Source organism: Oryza brachyantha, chromosome 8, assembly GCF_000231095.2.
Source record: "Oryza brachyantha chromosome 8, ObraRS2, whole genome shotgun sequence".
In the NCBI taxonomy this organism is placed as follows: Eukaryota; Viridiplantae; Streptophyta; class Magnoliopsida; order Poales; family Poaceae; genus Oryza; species Oryza brachyantha.
The window spans coordinates 11,409,188-11,425,253 of NC_023170.2; the positions used below are offsets into that span (position 1 = coordinate 11,409,188).

General features: G+C 39.7%; 2 protein-coding genes across 3 annotated transcripts; one reads left to right on the forward strand and one right to left on the reverse strand.

Annotated features, from left to right (window-relative positions):
• Window positions 1-2,820: 2,820 nt before the first annotated feature.
• On the forward strand, window positions 2,821-4,134 carry LOC102701371 (heavy metal-associated isoprenylated plant protein 23-like). 2 transcript variants are annotated; one of them, XM_015840339.2, is made up of 3 exons: window positions 2,822-2,895; window positions 2,993-3,377; window positions 3,631-4,134. In XM_015840339.2, exons 2-3 carry the CDS (start codon window positions 3,218-3,220, stop codon window positions 3,918-3,920), a joined length of 450 nt encoding a protein of 149 aa, XP_015695825.1. In that variant the 5' UTR covers window positions 2,822-2,895; window positions 2,993-3,217; the 3' UTR covers window positions 3,921-4,134. The 2 variants fall into 2 exon arrangements, with proteins under 2 accessions (XP_040382913.1, XP_015695825.1); XM_040526979.1 differs by having other exon boundaries at window positions 2,821-3,377.
• Window positions 4,135-11,413: 7,279 nt separating this feature from the next.
• LOC102712104 lies at window positions 11,414-12,386 on the reverse strand. Its single transcript, XM_015840103.2, has one exon. It carries the CDS (start codon window positions 12,384-12,386, stop codon window positions 11,601-11,603), a length of 786 nt encoding a protein of 261 aa, XP_015695589.1. The 3' UTR covers window positions 11,414-11,600.
• Window positions 12,387-16,066: the final 3,680 nt, after the last annotated feature.

The window sequence follows — 16,066 nt, forward strand, 5'->3', positions numbered from 1 at the left end:
CTATATAAGACTCTTTTTCATGGACTGAATGTACATTATTCACTGCATCTCGAATTTATTTAGGCTCTACGTACACATACTCTTGTGCACATGGAGCTTTTTGCTTGCTTGTCTGTAAGTGAAAAAAAATTGGCATGGCCACTGGTCAGCCATCTCTATTGTTAGTTTGCAGTAACCGATGGCCGGATTAATTGTTAATTAATTAAGATGATGTGAAAACTATATATCATCGTGCAAATACCAAGGATCCGAGCAGTTTTTGAACCGCCCACGAATAGTAGGGATCATAGCATTTTTGGACATTTTAGGGCGAGCTCTTCTAAGCAAAAGTGGATTGAAGCCAAAAGGTGAAATATTTAAGTTGTTAGCAGAAGTGAAATAGTGCCCCATCACTTGTATTTGTGGAGCGAAGCTGTTGGTTCTATCTTGTTAACTACACCTATACCATTAGTACTTTTATAATTGGAAAAAGTACAGACTACCTCCATAAACTATAAAATCAGACATTTAACACCCTCAACATTTCATATTAGACGAATAACCCCTTTAGTACTGTTTTGAGTGGGTTTTGTTTGAGCAAGCATACATGGTGCGGTGGTGCAAATGTGCCAATCTAGTCATTATCACTCCAAATTGTTAGATGCATAACGTGTGGTTTTTATGTTTTGGGGAAGGGTAACTCGTACTTTTTCCTTTATAATTTTGTAGTATATATACTTTCAATCATGCATCCACGCAACTCACAGCATTTCATCTGCAGAGAGGGCAGGATGACGACCACCGGAGTCACAATTTGTTACACTTTCTCTGCAAATCAAGGAGGACGAAATAGCGAATGGACCTGGGAAAAGATGACTGACTGGCTGCCGTTCAAAGAGGGTTAGGCAGCACCAAGGACGTGTAGTACCTAAGTGCTAGATATACCATGCGTGCTTATTGCTTAATTCCCTAGAGGAACTAGACGACACTTTCAGATCTCCCATCTTTACTGAAGGAATGGAGTATATCAAAGTCGTAGTTTCAGAAACTGACTAAGGAAATGTTCTACTTCAGCTGATTTTGATTCCAAAGAAATGGCAAGATTAAGACCCCGTTTGGATCAAAAAAGTCACTGGGACTTCTAGGAAAAAAATTCTCCTTCTTCCAAATAGGAGGGACTTTTTTAGGACTTTTTCCTAGAAGTCCCTCAAAAACCAGTAGTCTCTTGGAAGGGACTTTTTCTCCCTCTTTCCACGCGTTGTCCCTCTTCTCCCCTCTACCGCCCACCCGCCCAATGGCACCGCCCCCACCCCGCTCGCCGGCCAGCGCCGCCCCCGCCCCCGCCCCCGCCTGCTCGCCGACCAACGCCAACGTCGCCCCTGCCCCCGCCCGCTCGTCGGCCAGCGCCGCCCCCGCCCCCTCTTCTCCCCTTAACCGCCCGCCCGCCCAACGGTGCCGCCCTCACCCCACTCGCCGGCCGGTGCCGCCCTCACCCCACTCGTCGGCCAGCGCCGCCCCCGCCGCCTCTTCTCCCCTTAACCGCCCGCTCGCCCAACGGTGCCGCCCTCACCCCACTCGCCGGCCGGTGCCGCCCTCACCCCACTCGCCGGCCGGTACCGCCCTCGCCCGTTGGCTGGCCGATGTCGACCCTGCCCCCGCCCTCGCCCACTCGCCAGCCGGCTCCCTTCTCCTCTCTGCCGCGCCGCCCCCGCCTGCCCGCCCCCTCTTCTCTCCCCTCTTCTCCCTACTCTTCTCAGGGGTACTATAGTATTTATACCCTATAGTAAAATATTTTTAGTTCCTCTTCCCAAACAAGAGAGACTACAAAAAAAGTCCTAGGGACTACTAGGAAGAAGTTCAGGAACTACTAAAAGTCCCTGAATCCAAACATGCCTTAATATGCATGATATCCATCTCACTAATTTACTACATGGAAATATTTACTACATTTGTCTTCTGTTTAGATTTGTTCTGCCCAAAATGGAAATGGGTACTAGAGCGATGAGCTTGTAATGTTTCATTCAAAAGCTTGAATATGCTACTGTGGGAGGTGTCAACTTATACCCATAATTCTCCTATTCATCTCACTCTTCTTTCCGAAGCTCTTTGGATCCTGAGAGAAATGAAAAAAATTATCGATCGGACTTTAAATTAAAAAAAAAAGATATGTTATGGTTTCACTTTTGAGTTTCGTAGTGAGTTTTAACTACGAACTGAACCAGATCTGTTCTTTTCAGGCACATGACTTTGATGCGATGGGTCGGTTTCTATAAGCGGACGAAACTCATCTTTTAGAGCTGTAGATTACTACTTCTCTGTAATCATTCGTCAATCATATTTATTCTGCTATTTTAATATGGGATATATAACCTTCTTTTTGGCACAACTTTCTCGTAGTGTTTGACAAATACACTGCAAAATATTCTTCATCTACATATTATTTCTCAAAACCTCCTAGAACACAGAATACAACATCCAAAACATATATTGCTGTGCTGGTGGTCGAAAAATCCATAGTCATATTTGTAAATTATAATTTTTTAAACATGTATGCATACCTTCATTTTATTCTCTTCCTTTTTCAGTCATACACGTGACCTGTACAAAAGTAGGCATCTCCATGGATGAGTAATAATTTTGGAAATCTATATATGCAGGGATAAGTATTGCAGAACTGTAGATACATGTGTCTTTTTGGTGTGTTTGTATCATGGAGCCTCTTTAATTAGCAGGTACGTGGACGAATATATCATCTCTACTTTATCAACAGTGGTCGGTCGTAGCTTTATCATCAGCTGGGAGCTTCAGCACTGCTTGGGAAAGCCAAGCCTTATATAAGAACAATAAGGTTTTTGCAAGGTATCTATCAGATTAGCATGCAGAGAGCTGTGGAGGAGGAAAGCAAAGCAAGCAAAGGTAGGAACAAGGCATCTTGAGAAAGCTCCTTGCCAGCAACTCAAACACGAATTTGCATTCATCTGTGCAAATAACTGCCTTCCTAATGACCCTGCAGCCTCTATATATATAGGCAGCCATTAGAAGAAATACAGCATGACTGAAGAACACTAGAGATTGCATCACCAGTTCCTAATTAGGTAGTGGCTCTCTGGTTAATTGGTTAGTAGAACATCGGCTTGGGCTTTTGATTCAGTGAGGATTAGTATACATTAGTAATTACTAAGTGAGTAGTGAGATTTGGGCTTGAAAAGTAGTTCTTAGAGGCAAGGTACACAAACACATGGGAGGCACTCTGCATTACCTGTCTGGTCTGCTGCTGGGTGGCAGCGGCAGCAAGAGCCACAAGCTGAAGAAGCAGTTCAACACGGTGGAGCTCAAGGTGAAGATCGACTGCGACGGCTGCGAGCTCAAGATCAGGAACACCCTCGCCAACATGAAAGGTACGTCCATAAATGCATGCTTTTAACCAAATGGGTTTTGTGTAATCAAATCATTCACACCCTTGTCTTTTCACTTTTACAATTAATCGTAGGTTTCTTCATCATGGTTTATCTCTTAGCCTTTGCTTCGATATCGTCAAGATCACGTATTTAAAAGTTTTGTTAACAAATTAATTTTCGTTTGCAAATATGTTAAGCCGAAATGTTTCAGAAGTTTTGCGATGGAATACATATATGTATGGGACAAGTGCAGGGGTGCAGTCGGTGGAGATAAACCGGAAGCAGTCGAAGGTGACGGTGCAGGGGATGGTGGAGACGCAGCGGGTGCTGCGGCGGGCGCAGTCGACGGGGAAGCGGGTGGAGCTGTGGCCCTACGTGCCCTACACCAACCCCTACGTGGCGCCGCCGGCGGCGTACGACAAGCGAGCGCCGCCGGGCCACGTCCGCCGCGTGGACGCCGTGATGCCGGTCACCCCAGGCCAGGAGGAGCGCCTCGCCACCCTCTTCAGCGACGACAACCCCAACGCCTGCGCCGTCATGTGATGTGATGTCAAACAAAATTACACAGCGTGTAAACGACTTGGAATTTTTCATCCGATAAATTTGCCGTCATGTAACTGTTTGAGAGTAATTAAGGAAATAAATTAAGTTTCTTGCACGTACGCCCGAGTATATATACTTAATTTATAGTGTACCAATTGAGTCCACACGCTAGGGTCTACTGAATAAGGAATGATTAATAGTGGAGTGCATGACTAGTGCCTGAATTTGTTCATATGTGCCATCTAGAGCCAAATGCTCTTAAGATGCATATTTATCTTCTAAAATTTGTTAAAAAGTGTGTTATCCTCTGGAATTGTCACAACCTCGATAGGATGCTATGTGGTGCTAACGTGAGATGCTAATGTGGCACAATCTTCTAAGTCTATATTGACTAACAATTGAGGCCACTAAGGACATTCCTTTTTTCATATGTTTCTCTCACTCATCCTTTCTTTTTCTTTTCTTTTTCTCTTTTTCTCTTATAGTTCTACAGATTGGACATCGGCGATCGAATCAGGAGATTCAAGAGTTTGAGAATGTAACATAGAACCAAGGCAAGCTCGACAATGGTCAAGGATAAAGTCGACTGCGGCAACAAAACTAGGGGTTGATAACTAGCAATTACCTCGACAAGCGACCATGACTAAGACAGGGGCTTGAGGACCAGTGTCTGGGAGCGAGCTTATCCGGTGGAGATGTGTGAAGAGGCGCCAAATCTTCTTCCTTCCTAGCTTGCATTGGCCAAATGTGAGCTCGCTGGGCCAAAGAGAGAGGAAGGTGTAGCCACTGGTGGAGAGGGAGGGAGGGTTCCTGTTAGATCTAGGCCGCCCAACATCGATGCCACTATACTTTGAATTTAAATCACCACATGATGCTTTTTCCGGTCACTACACAAAACTGGCTATCATAACAAGCATGACAAGGCCAATGGTATCATGTCATGATTAGGCGGAAGGTCCCTCCGATGGCTTGGAGCTCATTGGCACCACCTCCCCACTGCCCCAGCTCTGCTGGTTGTCGACACCATCACTATAGCTGCCTAACTTGCCTTGCACATTGTCTCTATTCCCGGCAACCTCTAGCCCGTCCAGAGCTCCGATCATGCAGCCTCACACCCATCATATGTTGTGCATAGATCGGCAGTGACAGATGCAAAGATATAATATAAAAGGGGAAAAGGAAAAGGAAATAATTAGAAGGGAAAAATAGAAAAAAAATAAATTCATAATTGGCCTCAGAGTAAAAATAATGATGCCTCGTTAGAGTTCGTGCGGCATTTCACATAGGATCCTGGAGAAGTGACCTAAATGAAACACTTTAAAAAGTTGTTGCATCTAGATGACACAAATGAAGAAGTTTAGGGGTCTGTCGTGCACTTCACTCTTAAATAAATAACAAAAGTCAACTTTTTGTCCTTTCCTATGACATTGGTCTAATTTTCTGCACTTGACTATGAATTGCAAATTTTAGCCCCCTAGAATAACTCCAACAGTCTTGATATCCCCTTTCTGTACCAGAATTTGGCAAACTTGAAGAAAAACAAGCCTCCAACAGACTTGCCAAATCAATCTCCTTGTCATCTGGCTTGCCAATCTTCTCCCATCCCTTCCCAAAGTTGGCAAGCTATAGTACTCACTTGCCAAACAATTGAACCCACATCTTCTCTGGTCACCTTTCCCTTCCCCGGGCACGATTGAGACAATAGGAGACGGAGAGAGGGGGCACCGCGCTGGTCGGAGTGGCACCTCGTAGCTCTTTCCTGCACCATCCCCATGCTTCCACTGTATGCTTTGCACCATCCGACCATTCCCCGCCTTAATTTGGTTCATTGATATGTCGTGGTAGCAAAAGGATGTCGACAACACTGCAAAAAGAGAGTGCCAGCCGGCCCAAGTCCACTGCTTCGTTCTCCTCCCGTGTCGACCGGCGATTCAGTGCATGGCATCGTCATCTGCCTAAATTCATGCGATAGCTCCCATTCTTGAGCCCATCGTGTGTATGTGGGGGAAAGACGGAAACCCTAACATGTAAGATACCTACAATCTGGAGAATGAAATATAGAGATACTTTTGGAGTACATATGTTAATTTGCAGAGTAAATATTTTGGCCAACTTGTGATATGTCTATTTGGTGAGCTAGATTTGGCAAGACCGTTGCAGATGCTCTTATCTTTCGGAACCGGTAATATTTCATCCTTGACTTAAACAAGGTGGTTTGGACTATGTGGCATCGTATGCATGACATCTAGTTGGCAAATACAGAGTAGAAAAATAAAAAAACTCAATGTCAAACAAAGAGAAAGAAAATGTAAAGATAATATCTGGATTATATTTTTTTTCTTAATTTGTCTCTTTATGTTTTTATTTTCTTTTGTAAAATATGTCGCTATATATTAGTGATCGGTATGATAATGTATTTGTTATTTACCTGCGTGAATTTTATACGACACCATCTCATAAAAAGCACCCTTGTTTAAGTCTAGCGATGTAACAGGAAAACATTTAAAAGTTTATGGACCGAAAATTACTGGTTTTGTGTTTGACAAAAAGCACCGACCAAGGGCATAGTTGAGATAATAAAAGTGAACTTAATGATCTCTAAATAAACTAATACTTTATCGCCCAAATATTTGGGCAGTTCTTAATAAAACTAGTAAAGATGTAGGAAGAAAAATATTAATTAATCCTCCACAATATAGAGAAATACCTAGTTATCCGCCAAAAAAATAGATTGGATGAAAGCAGCCCAGGTGCTCACTGCTCTTAAGTTGCGATTAAATGTCACATCACTGGGATTAGTGGCCTTCAACGGGCCATCATGGACTGGGCCAGTGACCACAAGGTACGAGATGTACGTGTGAGCAGTACTCCTTTTGTTTTTCTTTTACCATTTGTCCAAATATACAAAATTATAAATTGTACTTAAAGTTACTTTAGTAATATTATACTTAAAGTTACTTTAGTAATAAATCAATTTATAATAAAATAGTCAATAATTATATAAATTTTTTAAATAAGACAAAGGGTTAAACGTATATAAAAAGTCAATGACGACTAAAAAATTAGAGAGACTAGTTCGATGGAAGTAGTACTGTACCGAATTATCGAACGACGTATGTTCTGGGACTAAGGCTACTCAAGATTAAGCGAATAACTAATTATCGTATACAAAGGTTCTACAAAATACTATTTCTACGCAGTGCTATATTAAGTACTTATGATCGGAGAGTAACCAGGAAAATTCGTAACTGCATAAAAGAAAATTTAATATATAAGTGTCATCTACTTAGTAACTAGAGTTTAATGTACACAACACACTACCTTTACCTTTAATAGTAGTCTCAATATAACATAGTAACGAATATCTCATTTTCTTTCTTGGTACTTCTCATCTTGTAAAAATTTATATATATGCTAATAAATATGGAGCCATATATATATATATATATATATATATATATATATATATATATATATATATATATGTTGTAGGCGAAGGTACAAGTTAAAGATGGAGGAGTTGTGTCTGTCTCAACCTCATGTATCATTTCTGCTCCTCCCCTTCTCATCCTGAGGGGCATATATAAAAAAAAAAGTTAATCCAAGCTATGTCTCCTCTATTATAAAAAAGAGTAATGGTTGTACTAGAATTTCATATATCCACCCGGTGGGCTGCCCTCTGGGCCGTCCGTGTCACATGGGCCATCCGCGTCGAAGCCCGAGTGGGCCGTGTATGCACCAGGCCGTGGGCTAGCCCCGCCCGCATGTTTCCGAGTCGGCTGTCAGCCTCTCGTATTTTTGATCCCTTCGCGCACACGTTTTCTGACGTCTGCAGTCCCGACGTTTTGCCCCCAAGCCCTGCGTGGATAGACTGATAGAGCGACGCCTTCACGCAGGCCACGTGAAATTTTTGGGGACATTTAATTTTTTGTCATAAATTTAATTTATTATTGTACCAACATAGTATTTACGGGTTAAGGGACATCTGTTTTGAATATTTATTAGAGTATCAAAAAGTTAAATTTCTCAAAATTTCCGTGTGGCCGCTCCTGACCTGAATCAGCATATGATGCGAAGGCTTTTTCTGACAGTGGCAACAATGATTATTTGACAATATATATTAGCATAAAGAGGGTGGGTGGTCAGCTAAGCTTAGCTGACACCTCTGCAGCATGCAGAAATAATTAACCATCTTTTTTTTTTCACTGTAGCTCTGTCTGAGCTAATTTTTACAAATTCAATGTTGTCATCTGCGCAAGCGAGAAAGAGCCGAATTGACACGATCAAAGACACGTCATGCTCCTCGCTGGGCCACTAACATGATATCATAACAGCTTTATCAAAAAAGTGTCCTGACGAAGCAAATCAGTATAGGACGACCTCCTTCCCTTCGTCTCGTCCCTAAATGTTTGATGCCATTAATTTTTTTATTTACGTTTATTTTATTTAATTTTTTTTCAAATATATAAAGCTATATATATACATAAAAGTATATTTAATAATAAATCAAATGATATAAAAATAATTAATAATTACGTAAATTTTTTGAATAACACGAGTAGTCAAACGCATATAAAAAAGTCAACACTATCCCCTTTGATTTTTATTTTAGATATATATTTAACTATTCATCATATTTAAAATAATTAGATAATTGTTAATTATTTTATTGTGATTGCATAGTTCTCACTAATTTTAACTAAGATGAATAATAAAACGATCAAAAATTAAACAGCATCAAATAAAAAAAGGCAGACAATATTTAGATCAATCCTCTCATGCATCTGATGTCTCTGAATATTTTTGGGCAGTCGATTCTCCAAAAATCCAAATATATAATTATACATTTTTTTTAATTTCAAGTGCATGTTTCATCCATGTAACACAATCACCCTATTGCTTATTCGTTACCCATACATAAATTTGTGTATATATATATATATATATATTATTTTGGCATGATATATTTATGGTATTTGAAAAATTATATAAGTTAGACATCCAAATATAAAAAACCCATCCCTGTAGTCACCTGGAAGGTCGGGATTGACGTCGTGGCCTCGACGGTCGCTTCTTGGGACGAACATAATCACATCAAATTCCTAATCACACTCGCTTGAACAAGTAAGAAAAAAAAAAGAAACTTTTCTTGTCTCATTCTATTTTTTCTTTTCCAACACGGGCACTACGGCCCACTTAGGCCATATATGCTGCTGCTGCTGCTGCTGCTATGACGTATAGACCATATATGGCAAAAATTTCATCTCCTAGTTGTTGTGGATGGGCCAAACTCTCAACTAGGCATGGCCGTTTTCAATCGAAGAAGAAACATGGCGCGGCGTGAACGGGGTGGGCCGTGGGCGTGTTGCCATGCCATCCTGGGGGCTGTGCTGGTGAGCTCGTCGCTGCTGTCCAACGGACGTGGGCCCCTGGGCCGTCGATTGTGTTTCACTAAAATGCAAATATAAATTTGTGTGTGACTGTGGATCCAACTATTTTGCCTATAAAATTTAACGGGCCGGGCTTAAAACGGGTTAAAAATAAAATTATATAGTTTTGAGCTAAATTTTTTTAAAGAATTAAATAGGGTTGTGAAAAGAAACCACTGGCCTTGCCCCATTCCCACACCCTATGTGTGATAGCCACGAGGATTAAGAAAGTAGACGTGAATGATTGAAAAAGAAATATTGCGATGAGTTTAGAAGCAGAATATGGGTGAAAAAATTAGATGAAAAATAGAAGTGCGATTGGTTACAATGATGAGGCTGGTGGAGAAATAATTTCATTGTGGGACAAAGGTGAGTGGTAGAAATAATTTCATTTTTGAATGGAGGGAGTATACGAGAACAATGGGCATGTATGCTGACTTTGCAATGCAAGGGTTTACATACATACTGACCATGTATGTGCTTAGTTTAAAAAGCGAAAATTCATATGCACCGATTTGCTTTCTGCTCCTCATCTTTTATCTTATCCTAACGTTTATAGGCCAAAATTTAAATTTTAAATATTAAATTTGGATTTGACTTTTGGATTGTTTTTCACAATTTATACGTTATGCAGTATTTGCTTTTAATTTACTAATAACACACATGTATATAGAATTACCCACAAAATATCAATGCATCATAAACTCTTATTGGATTTTGTAAACCTTTTCTGATATGATATTGAAAGTTTTGATTGAATTTTATTCATAAACATTAAACAATCCATGACTTGCATGTTAGACAATACTATATATATGATTTATAGAGCTAACTATAGCTGACTTGCATGTTTTAGTTAATTAACACACAATCCATGACGATACTTGTTGTTTAATTAATGTTCAAAGATGCATGTGCATGGCATGCATATATAGTACCTAAACATCTACTGGTATTTAACTAAGCAAGCATGGACACCTCATTATTTCCGAACAAGTTCACAGGAATCAACGGACTGGAGAGCAAATTGGCATTAATACCGATCCGTAACCGTTATCTTCTACAGGACGCATATCATATGGATCAATAGTTTAATCTAGCACACTAGTTATAAACCTAATCAATGCATATTATATGCACTTACGTACCCACTCAACCAAGAGAGCAAGATAAATCTGGAATGTCAACTATAGCTAGACAGCAACACGTACAAGAGAAAATTAATTAAACGGCTGCCTGCTGGCACGTAAGATGTGTGAGAGAGTAATTTAAATTTGCAATGCAAAGCCCTCCTGCTAATTAAAGTACTGATACGAGTTTGAGAAAATATTTTGGCTAAAAATACTTTTGTTCGATTAATGTACGTTCTCATGCATGCACTCGGAAGCCTAAATAAGCCATCAACCTGTGCTAGCTTGTTACTCGCTCAATTTCATGTTATAAGAGATGTTTTGACTTCTAATGTTAAAAGTTTCAAAGCTTGATCAAATTTATAGAAAAATTAGCAATATTTATTCATAACACTAAATTTATTTCATTAAATCAAACATTAATTGAAAAGAATCTGATGGTATATTTGTGTTGTAAGTATAATTATATATATGTTTCCCTATCAAGTTGATTAATTTAAAGAAGTTTGATTTACGAAAAAGTAAAAATACTTTAGAATATAAAATACGGAGAGTTCATGTACTAATTTACTATAGAAACCATAGGGAAGGGTAGTACGTACGTTTTTATTTTCAGATAGTTTAATTTTCAAACATCAGTGCACTACAATACAAGCATTTGTAATTAACTAGTAGCATTAAATTATAGAAACATGGTATAGAACGTATCAAACAATATATTTCGCTTCTTATTAATTAACTAATACGAAACGTTCAGTCGTATACAATGTAATATTTGTTAAATGTATTATACAACCCAACCACATCAAATTCATCCCAATACATGCAAATTAAGCACAACATATCAAAACTAAATATAATAAGTGGAAATGAAAGCAGGTTACATATCCATGCATGTGGCATGAACCCAGCATAAGCATGTACGTACATCTCAAAACATAACTTCACACGCATGCTGCAGAAAAAAATTAACTCACCATATGTTCATACACACCCTAAATTTTTAACTTGCAGAACTCTACAATTTATTCAGAATGACATTTTTAGTGTGGCTTCAAACAAAAGTTCATTATTGTAGTGCTTAACTCATAAGCCATATCCATGGTTTAGGGTTCGCAACCTTAGGAGTTGAGGATCGCGCCTGCCACCGCTACAATCATGGCTGTGGGATCACCGAAGATGAGAGCGATGATGACGCGTATGGCGCCGGCGACGATCGTCAAGAACCGCTCCAGGCCACTGCGGCCATTCGTCTTCCTCTTGGGCAGGCTCTGCAGGAGGCCCTGCATTGCCGGCGAGCTCACCACCTGCATGATCTCGCCGTCGGCGACGGCGAAGTTCTGCGAGCTGCTCGGGAGAGCCTGCATGGTCTTGAGGCACGAGACGTGAAGGTGCAGCGGCTCGCCGTCGACGTGGGACCGGTAGAACCAGAACTCGCGGCACTTCTCCCGGCACCGGCCGCACCGTCTGGACGACTCCTTGGCGAGCTCGAAGCGGTGGTCGCCGACGGTGAACTGCGCCGGCAGGGACGCGCACGTCGGGTGGAGGTCGAGGTCACGGTCAGCGCAGTGGTAGACCAGGCCGCGCGCGTGCAAGCGGTCGCCGCAGGCGTCGCAGAGCGTCCCGCGGGCGTTGGCGGTGGCCGCGGCCAGGGGCTCCCGCAGGAGGACGAACCTGCAGCCGGGGAAGAGGCGGTGGTGCTCCATGGCCTCCGGCGCCAGCGCGCAGCACGTGTGCAGGTCGAAGTTGCACGGCTCGCACCGGTACCTGGGGCCGTGGCCGCGTTCCATGCAGCCGTCGCACTGGAACATCTCGCCGGCGGTGTTCACTAGTTTCAGCTTGTGACCCTGCCGGTGAGTGGGGTGGGAGGAGATCGTCGCAGGACCTTCCTTGAAGAGCTTAGTCATGGTGGCCACTGGTACTAGCTAGCTAGCTACGCAGTGCTTGTTCTTGCTTTTCGATGCTTTAATTCCTTTGTTGCTGGAGGTGGTTTGGAAGTTTGTCAGGTTATCAAGAAAAAATTTGGGATCGATCTTTGCGACGAATGGGATTACAGATCTGCTCAATTTATAGGCAATTTGTTGGTTGGATATATGTTGCTTGCTACTGCCTCCGTCTCAATCTAAGTATGTGGATTCCCACATCTGGCGTTTGATCATCCATACTATTTAAAAAACATATTAACATTTTTAAAAATTAGTCACACATAAAATATTATTCATATTTTATTATTTATTAACAGCAAAAATACTAATTATAAGTTTTTTAAATGAACAAACAGGCAAACGTATAACATAAACAACGAAAACTATGTTCTTTTGAGACAGAGGTTGTAGGTGCTAGCTAGGAAGATGCTGTGACGAGTGTGTGTTGTACACTTGTACCTCGAGAAATTGATGCGAATGTTCCCGTATTAGGGAGTATTGTAGTATAACAGTACGTAGTACGCTGTTTTTATAATCCATAAGTAGTATGTTCGCCGAAGAAGCAACTTGACAGGCGTACCGATGGTTCAGTTCAATTTAAAATAACTATGCATGCATACATCATTCAGACAGACACACACTGCATTTTGCACGGAAGTTAGCAAGATGTTTATGCGGACTGTGTAATAGCGGGGAACGGTTTTGGTCGGTTGAGAAGACGTCATCTTGTTTTTTCGAATAATTATTTTTGATATTTGTTAAAAGAAATAGGGGTGACAACATCCATATATAGAATATATACCACCCCCCGTAGAAATTTAAGTCCAAACTCAACTCACAGCACTGAGAGAAAAAAAAAAGACACAAATCCATCGTATGAAGTTATGAACAGTAGCTGTACAATTGGCATTAGACTTTGTTCTTTCTCGTCAGATTAAAAAAAAACAATTTGGATGATATTTCCCCTTTATTTTTACATGTGAGATACGCATGTGTACGGCAAGCCAGAGAGCCCTGGTCATGGACCATCCCGCCAGTGAAAATGACCTCATTACTAGAAGGGGTTAGGGGTCAACTTAATTAACCGTCCTCCTCTAGAAATCGATTTTGACATGTGGGTGCTTAATCAAGCCGTCGACCTCTAGAAGTCAATAACTTTCAGTTAAAAACACATGAGTACACCTAACCTTTTTTATATAAATTCAAACAATACAAACTTTATATAAAATGTAGAGAGCTTAGCAAGTTCTACACCCTTGTAGTTGATGAATTTTCCATTTGAAGTTATTTAGAGTTTCAAACAAACATTACATATTTCCTAGTGAATTAAAGTGAAAAGATAAGGATGAAAGCATTTATAAATGAGCCTTTTTACTATCCTCAAAAAAGTGTCTCGAGTTACACACTTTTTAGTGTAAAAGTTTAGTACTTTAAGGTACTAATATTTTGTACTACAAAAATTTGGTATCTTAAAATACTTTTTAACGATAGTAAAAAAATTCCTTTATAAATATATAAGGTTGCTCGCTTTCGTAACGACCAATGTGAGTAACGACCAATGTGAGCAGTTAGCTTATTAATTTATATAGAGAGATAATAAGTAAAAAATTAGATCTACTACTGGGTGTAGTTATTCACTTCATGTATAAGATGTAAAAAAAAAACTTCCATACATATTTTTGCTCTCACCAAACAGAAAGCTCGATCTGCTAGGTGAGAGTAGAAACTGTATATAGGTGTATAGACGTGAAGGTAGTAACTACCGATAATAGGATATAGGCTATATGTGTGTGTGTGATATATATATAAATAAATATATATATGTATATATATATATGTGTATATAGCAAAACTATTCTATACCCTCACTATGAAATAATTATTCTATACTTCCTCCCCTCGTAAGACCCAAACTTGCCTCCCACCCCTTCCAAGGCTCCAAAATCCCCCTCCTGCACTAGTTAAAGTACTCCTCCACTGATCAAATCCATCACCCATAGCCCACATTTTATCACTCGCCTATTTGAAACAGTGTAGGAACATAAAAACTAAATTGTAGTAACACAACAGCTAGTTTACAGTAACAACAACAAAATACAGTCACAAAAACTCTAGTTTTTTTAATCACTTTTTAAGTGTTGTGGTTAAAACGGTTTTTACAAATAATAGGACATGAGATATATTGCTCTCTAAAGATTTGGAATATAATCGTTTGGTTTAACACATGTACTAGTAGTACTATCACACTATTTGTTGTTGCATTTTAAATTTGTTGTTGCTGCAAAATTATAATAACTTGTAAGTTTTATTATAATATGTGCAATACAATAGACTATTATCAACGAGCCATGCTCATGGTCACAATTTTCGTATTACTGTATTTTTATCACGGTATTATTGTAATTGTATAGTAACAGCTGTTGGAATTTTCTAGGATGGACTTGGCCAACAAATATGAATTTTCATCAAATGGTACAAACCAAGAGAAATGCATTCACATCGTCATGTTTCATGGAACTATTCCTGTTGGCTGCTTGGAACATTTGGAAAGAAAGAAATGGCCTGATTTTTAAAAATATTAGCGCTACTCTTTGGTCATGGAGGTCAAATTTAAAAATAGATCTTAGTCTACATTTAATTAGACTAAATGAAACACATCATACAACTAATCAATCATAGATTGACATGCTGTAAAAGCTTTAGGCCTTCAGGTCGCCTTTTAATTTCTTCTTTTTATTAATAAATATTATACCGTGGGGGCCTCCCTCACTATCTTTTGATAAAAAAACAATGCATATATTTTATAGCAACATAGCATGTTACTGCAATTTATTATAATGTTAGTATAATGTGTTATTACATGTAAGCAACTATATTATTAACTTAGTATTTGTCTTTTATTTTCATGGTGGTGTAGATGTGACATCCGTATAGAACCATGCTTCAATAGATTGCGAAGACGCAGGAGGGTTATTACGTACAAGTTGCAACGTTATTGCATAGCTATTGCCATATCATTAGTGTATACTTATACAATTTATAGAGATATTATTAATATTTCAAATTTCAAACAACTTTATCTCTCACCCTATATATTATTTTAAAAACATTTGTACCCATTATTAGAAAAAAGTGTTTTAGAAAAAGTATATTCTTCCTTACTATGTTTCAACGTTGTTAATGCATATAAGTTGTATTGTTACTGCATGACCGTATTGTTACTTCATGGTTCCTATGAGGCGAGTGGGATTCTTAAGATTTTAAACTTTAAACAACTTTATCTTACCTCAAATGTTATTTTTAAAAAGGTTTGTACCCCATAGTTAGAAAATTGTGCTTTCAAAAAGAGATCTCTCATGTCTATGTTTTGATATTGTTATACTGCACGATGACTGTACTATTACTGCTCAGTTCCTATGAGTCGAGGGGCGGACTTTGGTGGGAATAGGGGAAGTCGAAAATAAGGTTGACCCACGCGAGAACCCATTGACCTGACATTGGTTGAGGTGGGAAGTGGGATTTAGGCCTTGGAAGGGAGGGGATATAGAATAGTTATCCTATAGGTATACACAATAGTATATGCCTATGGGATATATATACGCTGGCGCTATATCAAGCGCCACCGAGGCGGATGCGCTACATGAAGCGCCACAGAGACGATG